General features: G+C 34.2%; 1 protein-coding gene across 1 annotated transcript in view; it reads right to left on the bottom strand.

Moving 5' to 3' along the window:
* The window catches only part of LOC129231306 (arylsulfatase B-like), a 96,818-nt gene that overhangs the window by 64,355 nt on the left and 14,357 nt on the right, over positions 1-18,106 (bottom strand). The window contains exon 2 of the mRNA XM_054865594.1: positions 187-318. Within this exon, the coding sequence (XP_054721569.1) occupies positions 187-315 (129 nt within the window). The 5' untranslated portion in view covers positions 316-318. The remainder of the gene's footprint in view (positions 1-186; positions 319-18,106) is intronic.

Here is an 18,106-nt window from a genome sequence, read left to right on the forward strand (position 1 = left end):
ATCCTTTAATTGTTTTGAGCAGTGTATATATTCATACATACAAACATATAAACTATTTTTAATGCGAAGAATATGTGTTTATAAGAAATAAAACTGAGATAAATATAAACATAGAATTTAAGTAGATAAGAAAAATATACTCGTACGTTTCAGAATAATATTTTCAGAACTAAAATAATGTCTTACCAAATCATCTACAAGGATAAATATGATGTTTGGCTTAGTCGTCACTTCGCACTCGAGAGATCCATAACCTTTTTGTAACAAAGCACACAAAGTTAAAAACAAAACTTGCTTCCAAAATGTAGCAAACATTTTCTGAAATGAAAACGCAATCGCCTTAGTATTAAGAATGGGAGAACATGTGCATTTTGAGCTTTATATTCTATACAAAACCTTTAGCCGATAGGTTAACAAGCCGTGGAGAAACTACTCACCTTTCGAAGACGAAGGTTAGAAAGAAGGAAATATTTATTACGTATTATTTTCGAGACCTGTCTAGGCAAATAAGAGATTACTATACCTGTATCGCTCTGTTACTTTTATTTCGCATAATGTGAGCACTGCGCAAGTACCTATTCCCATAAAAACGAGATTCAATTTGTTTCTTTTACTTTATGCTGCATTCTTTTGTATCTGCGTTTTGCAGATAGATTTGGAAGTGACAGACGTCATGGAAATTTTCTTGGGATTACACTCGGATTTTTGACGCACTAGCAGTTCTGGTATATTTATTTACATATTTATATATTCACATTTTGTGTATCGGAAACTGCTCTATTTTAATCAAAATGTACCTTTCATATAGAGAAAGATTTTTTCAAATAGGTGCAGTAGAGTGGTTCAAAAAAACTTGTTTTCTGCTAGAGTCCAGGACACCCCCTATTTTTTTTTTTTATTTTTTTTTTTTTAAAGACTTACTAATAGTATTATGCTGTAAAAGTTTTAGCTTCTTTCTAGAGTTTTAAGAGGGTGCTCAGTGATCGTTTCATTTAACATTAGCCTAAGCATAGAAAATGCCACACATTTAGAAATATTTAATTTCCCCAGCTGTTTTTTTTTTTTTGTAAATAATTATTTTAATGAAATGTACATGCATATTACTAGTGTATATTATAATATGTTACATTGTTTTTTCTGCTCAATGTATTTTTTAACCCCCTCCCCATACTTATGAAGTTTGGGGGAGGGGGCTGAGCACCCTCTTTCAGTTGAAGCAGGAAGCTAAAATTCTTCCAGTATATTACTATCCACAAGTCTAACAATATTCAGGGGTGTCCTGTTATCTCGGAGAAACTTATTTTTCAACATGTATTTTTGAACTACCCTAAGGTACCGTATTGCCGCAGATTATCCGGTACATATACGCATTCAAATGCCGTCATATCTTTTAATAATTTTACTATACTTGATAAAAGCATACTAAACGCAGAGATTACTAAACAATACTCGAAATGCGTCGGTTATACACACGTGTTTCACTGGATGCTCTGTTGATAATCAGCAGATCTACTCAAGGCAGTACCCGCAACCACGGACAACGAGAGAGAAAGAAAGCAAGAAGTGCGCATGTGCGACTATTCGTCAGAAACTCTGACATTCGCCATTTCAAAGCCCTCGCATTAAAAGTTTCACTTAAAAAAATCTTGGAAGCAGTCGTTGGAAATCCATTGTATACGAATCGCATCTCAGATCTGCAGTAAAGACGCTTTCAATTACAGATGTACTTGAGAATAGAAATGAAATTAAGAGTGTTTATTACACAGAATTAATGCATACTGCTATTTTTGGTCTTGTATTCAGTTTTCATGTTCAGTTCTTGTATTATTATACTTAAATTAACAGTATTCGTATACTGTTAATAAGGATTTTTTTTAAGTTACATTTTTCTGTTTGCAAAATTTTAATTTAATTATCTTTTATTTTATTTATGTATATATTTATTTATTATTACTTTTATTTGCGATTTTTTGTTTAACAATTTGTTCAACTTTGTTCTAATTTTAAAAAAGTTCTACGTTCCTTCTGAATTTAAGTTACTTCGATTTCGTTTTTGATTTTATAGTAAGAAAACTATTTTAATGCCTAGCAGCTAGCAGCATATTATTATAGGAAATGATAATGAAAACTCAACACAAGAATCAGAACTATAAATGTATAGTAATGCAATGTTATGAACTCATGTAATTTGATTTTCAACAGTAATCACATTTGTGTATGCGAGTTTGTTTTTTTTTCTTACGGAAGGTCTGCGGACTGTAAAAACAATTCAGAAACGTTCCTGGAAAGTAATGGCCAACTAATGACGCCCAATTTCTGAAAGAAACATAGATTGCAAAAACCAGGAACGTTTTCGCTAAATATCAGTAACCTTCCTGAAAATACCCTTGAATATTTTCTGAAAATTTTGGAAATATCACCGGTTAAAGACTGTCTGGAACCTCCAAGGGTAGCACCCCTTGATAAGGGCAGACTGATTTATCCGACAATTTGGTTTCAATGCGGCTTTGGATCTAACCTTGTTTCCAGCATTTATAAATACACTCCTGTTTGTGAAAATTGTAACACCATGAAGGAAGCATCATAGTTGAATGAAATTTAATACACAGTTGAGTGGTAATGGTACAAATACATGATTACCCCTTTTCAAATCAAACAAACAATAAAAAGAGATAGAAATTAGTATTTTGTGTGGCCACCACGCGCCGCAATAAGAGCTCCTACACGATTCGGCATGGAGTGAAACAAAGTTTGAATATCTGCCTGCGGAAGAGTATTCCATATTGTTTGTATGCGCAACCAAAGTTCGTCTGTCGAAGCAACAGTACGAGGGACGAGGATCACGAGCGAGACGCCGCCCAACGAAATCCCACACATGTTTAATCGGTGACATATCCGGGGAATATGCAGGCCAAGGAAAAAGCTGTACTTGCTGCGAATCAAGGTAGGATTTGACAGTCCTGGCGACATGTGAATTGTGATCGTTCATGATATGCTATGGCATCCCAGGCCATAACTCCGGGTGTTCGTCCACTGTGGCGTTCGATAATGCACTCCGGAATGTGTCGTTCACCGGCATAGCGCCTGACACGAATTCGGCAATCATGGTGCTACAAATTAAAGTGGGATTCGTCAGAAAAGACGACCTGCTGCCAATCAGCACGCCAGCTCCTATGCACACTGGCCCATTATAGCCGCAGGCGACGATGGTTTTGCGTGAGAGGAATCCTGTATAAAGGAATCCTTGCGCGCAGTCCACGCTGTTGACCACTGTGCTGCCAATTGTCTAGAAGAAGCTGTGCTGTCCGTCAGTGCCATACGAACCAGGTGTCTGTCATCGCGAGCTGACGTCACATTTCGGGGTCTACTCCTGGATTTCCGAGCTGTCCGACCCTCGTGCGCCCACTGCTTCCAAACACGTATGATTGTGCTGCTGTTACGCTGCACACGAGCGGCTACTGCACGATAAGACAATCCAGCTTCACGAAGACCGACGATTCTGCCCCGTTCAAACTCGGAAATTTGCTCAAATTTCGCTTTCTTTCGTCGAAGAGGCATAGTAAAGATTCAGTTAATGTTTACTCTGGCAAAAACAACCGATAATCATACACGCCTCTCAACAGCCGTTTATATTCGGTTCGATCCACCGTTCAGAGGGCGCTGCTCAGCATACGTATGCGCTACTGGTCTGCAATTCTAATCATTTGCATATCCTGCCCTACTTTACATTTCCTGCAATTTTCAGCTCACTCGCGTAAGTCCTTTGTGGTGTTGCAATTTTCACAAACAGGAGTTAACGTTATAATATTCGCTGGAGGTCGTAACACAATTGAAGATACATTGAGTAAAATGATACATTGACTACTTGAGGTAAATATAGAAATATAACCAAGTTCACAAATTCAGCAAAAATGTATCCGGAAATGTTAACAGTAACGAACCTCATGTTCACTTTTTTATTTTTAATTTGTATTAATTGAATTTTCTGCATTTACAGAAACATAAATCAATCATCAATCAGGCAACACATCTACCTGTTTTCTGCAACGAGGCTTTTGTACAAATACAAATTTTGTTCCCCTACAACTTAAGAACCATTTTGGTGGCCTCATCAAAGGGAAATTCAGTAGGTTTCATGTAATTGATTAAAACCTTCCTGCGTTGCTAAAGAAGCATCAATGCAACCATGTGCACAGCAGAACATCTAGGTAGAACCAAACTTGTAAGAAACCCTTACGTAACAGCTCTTGCCTTTCGTCTTCGGATTCCAGGAAACGAATCCCGATATACTTATTAAACATGCTTAATCAATCTTTAAATCGGTAGCTAAAGATATTTTTCACAGTAGTGAAAAGTCTGCATTCGTGCAACTTGCAGCAATTCAGGAAACTGTTTGACAAAGTTACTTGACTTTATGGGGAAATAGATGAAAACCCGTGAAATCCCAAAACGTTTCACGGAAATAGTTAGTGACGTTACGGATTTTTTTTTTACAGTGAAATAAATAGTTTGAACTCGCTGTGCTCATTTTTCATGCATTTTCAGAGCAAAGGCAAACTGTTAAACTGTGAGCTTTAAAAAGTGCTCAGCTTATTAACTTTAAGTGGAAGCTCAACCAGGACGTATGATACTTCTTGAAAAACATATTTATCTTGTGCAACACCAAGAAGAGCCAAATTTAAAAAGTAACTTGTTTATTATATGGCTATGATATATACAATGACATGTTAAATATATTGAGCTATGATAGTCATGGCAAGAGTAGTAAGCGAAGCTATGGGCAAAAACGGACAGATTCAACTGAGCTGCCGAAAGAAAACAACCAAGTCCGACTTGGGTTGAAATTGAAAGGGAAGAAAATGAGGCAAAGTGCCGGGAGCTTAAATGCTACCGGCAATTTGCATATTCTGCTGACGCGATCTTGTTGCAAGAAGGAATGAACGAATGAGAAAAAACCTCATGCAAATTAAGGTTGCCAACACTTTTGGAAAATAATTTACTTCATTTCGTAACAATGGCCCGCCTCTTACAATCAAGATCGTATCAGAACATTATATAATAAAAATAACAATTTAAATTGAAATATTTCATTTCAGCATCTTGACTTGAAATTCTGGCACTACAAAAATTAAAGTCCATAGAACAGCACATTTTTTTTTTTTTCCTTTCAAAAATCAAACAAGGTGATGAGTTGAGCTGTGGACCCGCATCGGCTCCAGCGAACTTTGAGGAATCCAGAGGACATCAATATTATATCGGGAATGACAACACCAAAAAGTCCTACTCGTGCTGTTGCATTTAAACGCTGAAGAATTTCCAGATACATGAAAACAAATGACAACAGTCAATAACATAATATGAACATTTTTACAAAAAAAAAAAATTGCCAAAGTACACATGGAAATGTAATTGGACTTCGAATTTTTTTTTTTTCATTTAAAAAAATTTCTTATGAAAAAGTTTAATTTAATTTTGTTCAAAGGTTTTGTAAAAATATCCGCGAAATTTTGTTTTGTATTCACATAATTTAAATCAAACAAATTTTCTAATACTAAATTTCTTAAAAAACGAAGTCTGATGTCTATATGTTTTGTTCTACTGTTTTCTATTGGCGAATTTGAAAAATTAATTGCTGCTTGATTGTCGCAAAGTAAATTAAACTGTGGTTTGATCTGAATAAATTCAAACTTTACAAGTTCATTTATTATGCGAACAATCCAAACTAATTCCTTTGCAGCTTCAGTAAGTGACACATATTCTGATTCCATTGTTGATAAGCTAACACATTTCTGTTTAAAAGTTTTCCAAATGATAGGCGATTGATCAATGAATAAAATCATTCCGCCGATCGAGATTCTATCATTGCGACTTGCTGCAAAACTTGCATCACTATAACATTCGACTTTTAAATTTGAAACGTTAGACAAACATAATTTCAGAGATTTTGTGTAATTTAAATAGCCAAGAAGTTTCAGTAGAATATTCCAGTGACTCAAACCTGGGTTAGATTGAAATTGAGATAATATGTTCACAGCGTAACTTAAATCTGGTCGCGTTCTACTTGCAATGAAGGAAATGCACCCTAAAAATGTTACGGTAAGGCAATTTAGACATCATTTCAGTTTCTTCTTTAGAATTCGGACATTGATCTTTAGAAAGTACAGTTCCTACACCAATCGGCAAAGAAACAATTGGAAAATTGTATTTTTGATATGTTTTGCATACTTTATTGATATAGCTTTGTTGATGAATAAATAATGCATTGTCTATTTCCTCAAATTCAACGCCTAAAAGTTTTTGCGTTTTTCCGAGTACTTTGATGTCAAATTTAGATTTCAGACTAATAATAACATTATTCAGACATTTGTTATTTTTACAAAATACTACTATATCATCAACATAAAGTATTAAAATTACACTTGATTCAAAAATATAAACACAATTTGCCCGTGATAATTTCTTAAAATTTAAACCAATAAGAACATTATGTATTTCCAAAAACCATTCACGACCCGATTGATGAAGTCCATAAATTGCACGATTTAATTTACAAACATAATCAATTTTCTCAGGATCTTGAAATCCTTGGGGTTGTGACATGTATATGTTTTCCTTTAGAGGAGCATATAAGTAAGCACATTTTATATCAAATTGATGATGAATCCAATTCAGTTTACACACAAAGATAGAAAAAAATTGTACCAATGAGAATTCAATGACTGGACTAAATACCTGGTCATAGTGAATACCTTTTAATTGTCTATGACCTTGAATTACCAGGCAACTTCTGAAACGAACAATTTCATTTTTATCGTTTCTTTTCACAGTAAAAACCCAACGGTTGCCAATTACTTTGGAATCAGCCGGTTTAGGCACAAGACTCCAAACGTTCCGGGTTCGCATGGTATGAATTTCATCTGACGTTGAATTGTACCATTGGTCTGCCTCTGGTGTTTTTAAAGCATCATTGAAAGATTTTGGTATACGAACGTCTAGTCATGTTTCTGAATTACTCATGTCGGTGAAATTTACTTTCCCTGAAAATTTGTTTTTCCAACTGAAATCAAAATTTTCTTTCAAATATTCTATTTTGTGAGATCTGCAAAACGCTTCAACATCATTATAAGACCGCAGTCTTGCGTTTGCACCATCAATTGAATAATAGATATCAGTTAGTGATTTGTCAGGACGGGGAACAGCTTTCCGAATCCAAACAATTTTATCTGGAATTAGGGTTTGACTAGTACTTTATTCATCGTGTTCCAATACGGACACTGGTACAACATCATTTTCCCCCTCACTTAAACTTTCCCGATCAGAATCATTGTCGGAATCTGACGAATCCAGAAACTTAGTTGGGTCCAGTGAGGCTCCACTGCACTCAGATTCTGCTTGAAATCTAACATTAATCGATTCCACAATTTTCCGTTCTGTAGGAAGCCAAATTCTATATCCCTTTGTTTTTAAAGCATACCCGACGAAAATACCCTTTTTGGCCCGCATATCTAGTTTCCTTCTTAAATTTTTGGGAGTTCCAAGAAAAACAGGATTACCGAAAATTTTCAAATGCCTGACCAAAGGTTTTCGCCCAGAATAAAGTTCTAAAGGTGTTAAAGTTTGACCTTCATGGCAAACACGATTCCACACATACGTGAAACATAGTAACGCCTCAGCCCAGAACTGATTTCCTAATTTACTGGAATGTAAAATTGCCTTTACAGCGTCTAGAGCTGTGTAATTGAATCTCTCGCTTACCCCGTTTTGCATTGGAGTATACGTATTTGTACGTTCTGGTCTTATACCCTCTTCATCTAAATAGGTCTCAAATTCGGCACTGCAGAATTCTAGTCCATTATCAGTTCGGACATTTACAATTTTCGTATTCAAAAACCTTTCAGCCCTTTTTTGATACTTTTTAAAACATTCTAGTGCCTGACTCTTTAAAACAGTGACTTTACGAGAATAATCATCAGTTATAGACAGAAAATATTTAAATCCCCCAATTGCGACATGTGGAAGTTTTCCACAAAGATCCATATGTACTAGTTGTAGGAGTTTTTCTGATCTGATCTTATTCAACGGCTTGAAAGAGACACGTCTAGATTTAGCTATTTTATAGGATTCACAATTTAATTCAGTTTTCTTAAAATCACCTAAACCATTTACAGCATTATTTTTACTAGTATTAACAATATATTTAAAATTAATGTGACAAAAACGTTTATGCCATACATTTAAATTGTTGTCAAATTTTCTACTTGAAAAAACACTATTAGATTTAGAATTTAAATCACCGGAGTTGTTGTAGTTCTGACAAGAATTAGAATTTCCGGACTTAGACTCTACTTTTACATCATTTTCAGAAAGAAGAATCTGATTTTTCGGCTTCGCCGATAAATCATCAGTTTCGCGTTCTTTAAAATTGTTAAATTCCTTTAAATTTTTACGTTTATAGATTTTATTTTTAGTTTTTACATTTACGCTTTTAGGGTATTTGGGCAAGAAAGAATAAAGCCCGTCTTTACATTTTGCAGACATAATAATTCTACTTTGATCTTTAGATTTTACATTTAATACTCCATTTTTACATTCAAATGAATAACCATTTTTTTTCTAATTGTGAACCAGACAAAAGATTTCTCCGTAAGTTTGGAGAATAAAGAACATTATTTAAAACTAATTTGTCTTTATTACCTTTAGGGTTCAAGAGTAGCACAATTCTACCAGTTCCTTCAACCGGACAGCTTGGCCCTTTAATTGCTCTTGTAAGGCTGGATGCATTATTTGGAGTGTAATGCACAAAAAGTTTTAGGTTATTGCAACAATGATGGGTCGACGCACAGTCCACGTACCAGTCATTGGATACTTCTTCTGTGGAGTTGACACTGCAAACAAAATTCGATTCTTGCTTCTTTCTTTTGAAGCATTTCGCTTTCGTATGGCCGCATTTCCCGCAAAAACTACATTTTATTTTATTTTTCTGTCCCGCTTTAATGGAAGTTTGAAAAGCTATAGCCGATGACTCAGAGTCCTTTTGCACTAATTTTAAACGAGATTCTTCAGCAAGTAATTCAGTCAAAATTTTATCAAACGTAAATTCATCTTCTTTCCATCTATAAATTGACTGTACAATCTGCCCAAATTCAGCAGGCAAGTAACGAATCAACTGGAAAGACTGATAATATGACGGGATAGGTTTTCCCAAATCCTCTAACTGTTCGATAAGAGTTTTAAGTCGACTTGCATAGATATCAACCTCTTCACCTAACTCAATGTGACAATTGAAAAACTGGTCTGTTAAATCAATAATTCGTGCACGAGAGTCTGGTCGGAAATGTAGCTCTAATTTCTTCCATGCTTCAGAAGGATCTTCAATCTGATTTATCAAATTCTTGTATTCATCAGATATGTGCAAATAGATTAAACTATATGCTTTGTCTCTGCGTTTACAAAAGTCTGAAGTTTCCGGTGAGTCTTTACCTGGCTCTTTTTCAACTTCGGTAACTAATCTCCAGCAATTTTTCCTCATTAACAAGGCTTTCATATCGTTTAGCCATGTGGAATAATTTTCCCTATTTAATTTCGAGATTTCCATGTTGAGCAAAAAAAATTTATCTGCCCCGCCGTCTGATAGACTTCTGTATCACGTTCGATGTTGAAAAATTTTTTAAGAATTTACGAATACCATCTCGCCAGGTTGGGCAAACGGCCCATAACCGATTTGTTAAACTGTGAGCTTTTAAAAGTGCTCAGCTTATTAACTTTAAGTGGAAGCTCAACCAGGACGTTTGATACTTCTTGAAAAAACATATTTATCTTGTGCAACACCAAGAAGAGCCAAATTTAAAAAGTAACTTGTTTATTATGGCTATGATATATACAATGACATGTTAAACATATTGAGCTATGATAGTCATGGCAAGAGTAGTAAGCCGAAGCTATCGGCAAAAACGGACAGACTCAACTGAGCTGCCGAAAGAAAACAACCAAGTCCGACTTGGGTTGAAATTGAAAGGGAAGAAAATGAGGCAAAGTGCCGGGAACTTAAATGCTACCGGCAATTTGCATATTCTGCTGACGCGATCTTGTTGCAAGAAGGAATGAACGAAAGAGAAAAACCTAATGCAAATTAAGGTTGCCAACACTTTTGGAAAATAATTTACATCCTTTCGTAACACAAACTTTTAAAAATGACCTTCAGTGCAGAGTTGTGTTCCAAGGAGTCAAATAAAACCAGAATGTATACAAATACTTTACTCCGTAAGAATGATAGCAATTTCAGTTTCTTCCAGTTCAGGAAACGGTTTTTGCAAAAATACTTGATTTTAAGGGGAAATAAATGAAAACACGTCAAATCGCGAAACGTTCCACGGAAATAATCAGTGACGTTCCGAATTTTTTATTTTTTATTTTTTTTTTATCACGTGGTGCGGCTCGTAAGCAACGTGCGACATTTCTACAACTTTTATATATATTTTATTTTACTTTTCACATTTTTAACAGATTTTCGGATACTAAGGAGTCCGATACACTGATTTTTAAGCCGACAAATAGTTGAAATAACTGTGGAGGGGGGGGGGGGGGTCAGAAAAAAGTTAGTTTTTCTTACCCTTGAAAAATCCTTATTTTGAGTACTATTCGGTAAACCTAACTATTGCAGTTTAGCAAACTTTTTTTTCCAGCAATAATGTTGGATTTTGTTGTTTACATTAATCAGCTATTTTTTTTTTAAAGATGTCTTTAATGCCGACCAATTTGTTTAGTGGTCCGAGGACACATACTGCGATGGGGAGGTCCCGGGTTCGAATCCCAGCTTGAGCATGAACGTACTTTCTCTTTCTTGTCCTCTGTCTGTGTAAATGTGTTGTGAGAGGTTGACTACCCTGTAAACGGATCCCCATGGAGATCGGACTTCATACCAAATTACGATATCGTTGGAAAAGTGAAGCAGCGACACCAAATTGCCAGCCTAGCTGTCACAAGACAACAGCAACAGATATCTTTAATTTAAAAAAAGAACTTATATAGAGTGATTATAAGTTTTATAATCACCCTATATAAATACCCTATATAAAAGAGTATTTTTAATCCGATTGCTGGAACTATTGCTAGCTAACTTGCTAGAACTAATTTCTAGCATCTTATGAAATGCTCAGTTGTAACTCAAATTCTGATTGGCGGTTAGGACGTTACACTGTAAAAAATTGCGAAACGTTACTGAGTATTTCCGAGTTACGTTTCGGGATTTTAATGGTTTTTACCCACTTCCTGGAAAAATCAAGTATCCGTGTCAAAAAGTTTTCTGAATTGCTACAAGTCGCACGAATGCAGACTTTTCACTGTTGTCAAAAATATTTTTAGCTCCCAGTTTAAAGATTAACTGAACGTATTTATAAAGTGGATCGACTTCAGTTCAATTACGGCCCGCTCGTGCTAATTACGCTTCCAAAGGGAGCGAATAAGTGTGGACTACTTTGCTTTGCAAGAATTGCAGGCGGGTGTTAAATTCTCGTCATTTGCTCGCAATTCTGGCCTAGCTTTGGCCATTTTTCCAATAATGCTGTTGGAAGTACCTTGTTAAATCAGGAAAGTGTCGAGCTGTTATGTTATACATTCCTAAGTTTGCTCTAAAGTTTCAGAGACACGACTGGCTTCTAACGGGAAGATTTCTGAATTTTTTAGGAAGCTTTCGGGATAATTTCAGGAAGGTTACTGAATTTTAGCAGAAAACGTTCCTGGTTTTTGCAAGTTCTGTTACTGGCAGAAATTAGGCACATCAGCTGCCCATTATTTTCCAGGAACGTTTCTGAATCGTTTTTACAGTGTACAATTACAAGGACATCTTAAGAATTTCAAGAAAGGCCTGGAAAATCCTGGACTTTTAGCCAAGGAATTTTAAAAAGTCTTAAATACGTAATTGCATGCCATCTTTCATGACGATAGGCGTTAGGGGATGGATCGGGTTCGTGAAAATCTTTTCCACAATTTTTTCAAAATCAAAGTTTCAAACACTCGCATCTAGGTTAGCTTTGGTGCAGTGTTGACAGATGGTCAAATCCAGATTTCCCCAATTCCCTTCCAACTTTTCCCCAAAAAGCGATGTTTTCTACCAAAATTCCCCAAATGCAAAAATTATTTTTCCACTAATATTTTTATAAAATTAATCGACTTCCTCTAATATTTTTGTCTCTTAAAAAATTATTTTTCCCCAAATAGTCAAATTTTCTTATAAAATTCCCCAACTTTTTTTTCACCACATTTTCACTTTTTTTTGTCTTCTTTATCTTAATCTTTCTTTATCTTTACTAATAATAAAGCTGAAAGTCTCTCTGTCTGGATATCTCTGTGTCCGGATCTCTTTCTGTCTGTCAGGATCTCGAACGCGCATATAGCGCCAAGACCGTTCGGCTGATTTTCATGAAATTTGGCAAAGAATTAGTTTGAAGCATGGGGGTGTGCATCTTTAAGTGATTTTTGGAAAATTTGATTTTATTCTTTTTCTATTCCAATTTTAAGAGCATTTTCCTGAGCAAAATTATCATAAGATGGACGAGTAAATTACCAAGTTATCATAACGTGGAACCGTAACGTGGGCAAGCCAATTGGTGAGAAATTCATCATGCATTATTTGTAAATATACAGGGGGACCAAAAGACCTTTTAATTTTCTACTACGAGCAAAGCCGTGCGAGTGCCACACTAGTCATAAATACAAGCGCCTGACTGAGAGATAAGAAATAACCAAATATTTTTTTTTTCTACTCGCATTTACTACTCTGCTTCTGTATGTACATTTAAACTATGATAGTAGCTTTTTGTATATATTTAATCAAGAACACTCTTCATCACACTTATTCTAACCTATTTCATGTATCAACTAGTTACTCACGCAGAACATTAATGCGAATTCCATAGCACAATATTCCACATCCAACGCTGTTTGATACAAACAATGTTCCCACTACTTCTTGACGCGAATTTAAATACGAAAAAAAAAAAAATCTTTTTTACCGAGGTTTTTTTTCCCCCAGGTTTTCCCCAAGGAAAAAATTTTTCCCCAAAGAATTCCCCTCAAAACCCATTTCCTCAAAATTTCCCCAGAGAGCACCAGATTTCCCCCAAAATGGGGAAATTTCCCCCAATCTGGCAACACTGCTTTGGTGGCGTAAAAAAAAGAAATAAGGTTTAAGGATATTTCTCTCTTTCCCATTCTTGACTACCCCCCCCCACCTGCTTTTATTTAATTAATGTTATGATCAAAATGTTGTTAAAAACCTCTCTAATTTTCCATTTTCAAAACCATTTGAGTGATTTGATTTTTGCTCAATGAAATTTTTAATTTCCACTCTGATATTCTTAATTGTTTGAAATATCATTTATGACCATGATAACAAAAAAAAAAAAAAGTACATATAACCAGTAGCAGATTTGCTGTATTGGGGTCCAGTCGCAATGTCCTTAAGGGCCCCTTTGTCTTATGTAAAGCATTTATTATGTATATTTCTAAACCCTTTTCTAGGCCCGTATGGTCCTTGGGACCCCTTACAATTGCGGCATGGCAAATATATCACTGCTTGCATGGACTGATAAATTACTTCTAGGCGATTACTTGGTTTTTTTTTTGCTTTGTTTTATGTTTAACATCTTTCCTCCTGAATCTTTTGACAATGTTTTGACTTACGTTCCCTTTTTTACATTCCAACACTTACTAGTGAGACTATTGACAGTAATAGGTATTTTTCTCCTCTTAGTAGAGATTTTCCTGATATGTTTACAAAAAAAAAAAAAAAAAAAAAAAGTAAATGTATCGAATTCCCATATGAAGCTGTTAAATTTATTTGTATATACCTTTTTTATGAAGCTGAAGTATGTCGTGGGTTTGTACATACAATGCACTAAATACATTGTTCCCGTTAAAGAAATAATTGGAACGTAAATTTTGGCGTCTTTCAGTTAGGTTAATTATAATGCAGATTCTTGAATATCTCTAAATACAATTCAACGGTTGAATTTTATTTTAAAATTTTGCAGAAAAAATACTATTGGTTATTTTTATTCCATATGTTTACTTATTACTATTTCAATTTTTTAAGACTTCGAAAGATATTTTTTCTTAAATTAAACTGGCGGAACTATGTCTAAAAAGATGAGAGGGGGGGGGGGACATTCCCCATGTTTTTGCTTACAAACTTCTCCCCTCTTTTACCTGTCCCCTCAATTTTTGGCAAACAAAGCTGAAGTAATCTTTGTGAGGAAAAAATCCTTTATTAACGGAATTAACAATGTACCTACCAGTAAACTTCATATCTATATTACCATAAATATTTCGAACAATTTTTTTTAAGAGTGGAAACTAATATGGAATACTTATCTAGTTGTCTTGAAAGGAATCGCGATTGTATTGTCGCGATTTCAGAAGAAAAGAAAAGCTACGGGGAACAAAACATATGATTTGCATGCGTCCGGAGAGAGAAAAGTGGCTGTCTTTTGATGTATCGAAAGATTTAAGTTACTCATATACTTGCGCTAAAAGCGTTAGTTTTCAAAACATTTTTAAGAATCTGTAATACCGTGCTCAAAAAGGGTTAGAAAAAATTTATGGAGTATAAAAAATTCTCAATTAAATATTATGTGTACTATATAAAGGGTGTCCTGAAAAAAACTGACTGTTTTTAAAAAATTATAACAGGAAAACGGTAAATGATAAAAAAATAATACTTGCAGAAAATTCATGTGGTGGGCCGTAAATTCCCCCCCCCCAGTTCCAAATTTTAGTTGAGAATTTTTCCAATAGATGGCGCTGCAGATAGTATGCCCGTAAATAAAAAACATATATAGAAAATTACAGCATATTTTTTTTGAAAATAATGGAAAAAAAAATAAAAATAAAAACAATATTTTCAAACGATCATCGGCTGTAATCCCATGTCGCAATCGGAGGGAAAATCGGTGAATTTCAATTCTTCTTTTTTGACTTATCGGCTTACTATATGCAGCGCCATCTATTGAAACATTTCTGAACTAAAATTTGGAACTTCGAGAGAAAAAATTTAGAGCCCACCACATGAATTTTCCCCACGAATTTGTTTTTTTATCATTAACTGTTTTTCTGTTATAAATGTTTGAAAAGAAATCAGTCTTTTTCAGGACACCCTGTACTTTTCTTCATAGCTTTCTAAGTTTTCCTTTTCAGTTTAGAATTTCAATTTGCTGAAACTTGAAGCAAAATTGTAGGATTTGTTTGAAAATATAGTAACTTTTGGTTTACTCTTTTTCTCATAATGGACGTTTCAGGCTATGCTATCAGACACATGATGTGTATTAAATGTTAAATCTATGGAGGTAATTACGTAAATGATATGCGTAGTCATGATTAATAAGAGATCACGTTTAATTGTAACAGCAAAATTTATATACTGCACCATATGACCAAGAGTATCGGGACATTTTAAAAAATTCACATTTTTAAAGTTTTCTCAAGAAATAAGAGACCAATTGCTTTGTAACTTTTGTCACATAAAAGGTATGCTCCAGGTATCATTTTCCAGTAAAAGTTACATCACCCTTGAGTTTCGGTAATCAGTACTAAATTGAAGAAACTAAAAAAAAATTTTTTTTAAATCATTATTCATCAGCTGAGAATAAGCTGTAAATTTCACAAATTAGTTAGCTTACTATGTACAATTATTTTACGCACTTTCGAAAAAGTATTTTACTGATATTTACGAAAATATAATTACTTCTTTCAAAACTACGAATTATTTTTAAAAGTTTTTGGCTCATAACAAGCAAAGTTTTCCAAAAAAGTGAACCAAACTTTCAGAAAAATTGACAGCATACAAGAAATGTCAAATGTTTGAAATTAAAATGCTGAAAATTGAATAAAATATAGACATTTAAAGAAATCCAATTTTTCACTGCACATGCGCAAAAGATAGAAATTTATAACTTACATAATCCAAAACCCAACTTGATTTTTCAACTAATGATAAAATTCCAGTTTGATATCTCAAAATATTCTGAAAGCTATCCAGAGATCTAATGAGCCGAATCTGAATAACTCTTAGGCGACGAATCTTGAGGGATCGTGCGCAAATAATTTGTTTTTTAACATGAATCACACTGAACGAATGCAAGCAAATGTTGCAAACTTGCGACGACCCCTCACAATTCATCGCCTATCCAAAAATTATTGAAATTCGGCTCATTAGATGTCCGATAACTTTCTAAAATTTAAGATATTCACCAGGAATTATATCATGAGCTGAGGAATCTAGTTGAGTTTTAGATTATGGAAGTTTTAAATTGCTATCTTTTGCGCATGCGGAGTGAAAAATTAATTTCTTTAAATGTCCATATTTTTTTATTGTTCAACATTTTAATTTGAAATTTCAGCATTTGACTTTTCTTGTAAGCTGAGATATTAAGATACCCTATGGGTAGCGTTGAGCTATATTCGGCTCTGCCTACAATCACGTGTTTAAGATTTCAATTTCGAAAAGTGCCGGGGGGGGGGGCACTGAATCTCTTTTTCCCACATAATCAAATCTAAAAGGGTCTAAAACTGTATTATTAGCGCTGTAATTTCGGGAAAAGAACACTTTTGAATATTTTGCACTCAAAGCTTGGATACCCTTATAAAACCTCTTCTAGATTGTTTTTCAATTAAAATATAATATGGTTCCAGATCATATTTTTTTTCGAATATTAAATTTAATAATTCATAAAAAAAATATAAATTTCATTTTGGATACAAGATATGAAATTTCATTGTTTGTTTGGTTCATATAGTGAAATAATAATAATAATAATAACAATAATAATAATAAAAATTGCCCTTCCCAAGGTGACTTAGGTCTAATAGCAAAAGTATCAAACATTTTTCTAACATTACGCAATGTTTTTTTTCTCAGTAACGGCTGAATCAAATCTAACAAAATCTGGTATACAAAGTTAAATGATGGATGCTTATCACAAATATGCCGTGAAATATTTCATATGAAGAGTTTCAAAGCTGGTGCACTGATCCTTAACAACAAGTATAGTAACTTAATTATGTAGAGTGCATTTTTTCTGGGAAAAAAATTACCTTACGCGGATCTCTAGTGTCAATAGTCTTCGAATACGAACGAGAGTTTCGCTTTTTGTTTTTTCTCAATTTTTTTCTTCGACTGTACTTTGTGACGGATCTACTTTTTTTCCGAGCTGGATCTTGAAACTGCCGCTCCACCCATCTTCCGTTTTTTTCCCAGCTTGCCAAAACAATAAGGAGATAAATATAATGTATTTTATGTTATTTGCCTGATTAGATGAAGTTTGAGAAGTATGCATTCAATTACAAAGGATTTTATGCGACGTTTTTTCATATTTTAAGTTTCATTTACAAAACAAAAGTGATTCTTGTAAAGTGATGAGTTCTTTTACAAATGATTTTATTTATTAAATTTTGGGATTTTATTCTTTACCAATTGCTTTATAAATTTATTGAAAGGTTGATTAGGTATATAGCGTTTCTATTATCGTTGGACATTGCAAATCATTTAGAGTCACAGCATGTTCATGCTTCAACATTTATTTAAACGAATTATTACTGAGATTTGCTTCGGGCAAATTAGTTTTTGAGTTCAAGTAGTCACTCCGTATTTCTAAAAGTTGTAACTGTGCTTACATTTCGGGCTATCCTTAAGATTTCTTAATCATACTACGTAAAATTGAAATGAAAAACATCTGCTAAGGAATTCATTTAAGTACATCTAGTTTAGAAAATTCTTAACTCAAAGAGTAATTGCTCAAAAGTACCGTATTTTCAAAGTTAAGAGTTAAAACAATGACGAACAAAGAACATTCGATAGAGAAAAAATTGACAAAGAGGAAAAACTAAATTAAAACTATTTGGAGAAATATTCTTCATGATGGCCGTATTTAAGTATTTAAAACGATTGAGTTAAATACACTGCTCGACATTAAAAATGCAACACCAAGAAGGAGAATGAGGGAAATAAAATCATAGGACGTCAAAAAACAGTCAAGTGAGAACAATAAGCAATGTGATTGCTCAAAAAAAGAAAAAAGTAGAGGCATGCAGGGTAGGGTGGGCCGAAAAACAC

Source organism: Uloborus diversus, chromosome 10, assembly GCF_026930045.1.
Source record: "Uloborus diversus isolate 005 chromosome 10, Udiv.v.3.1, whole genome shotgun sequence".
NCBI lineage: Eukaryota > Metazoa > Arthropoda > Arachnida > Araneae > Uloboridae > Uloborus > Uloborus diversus.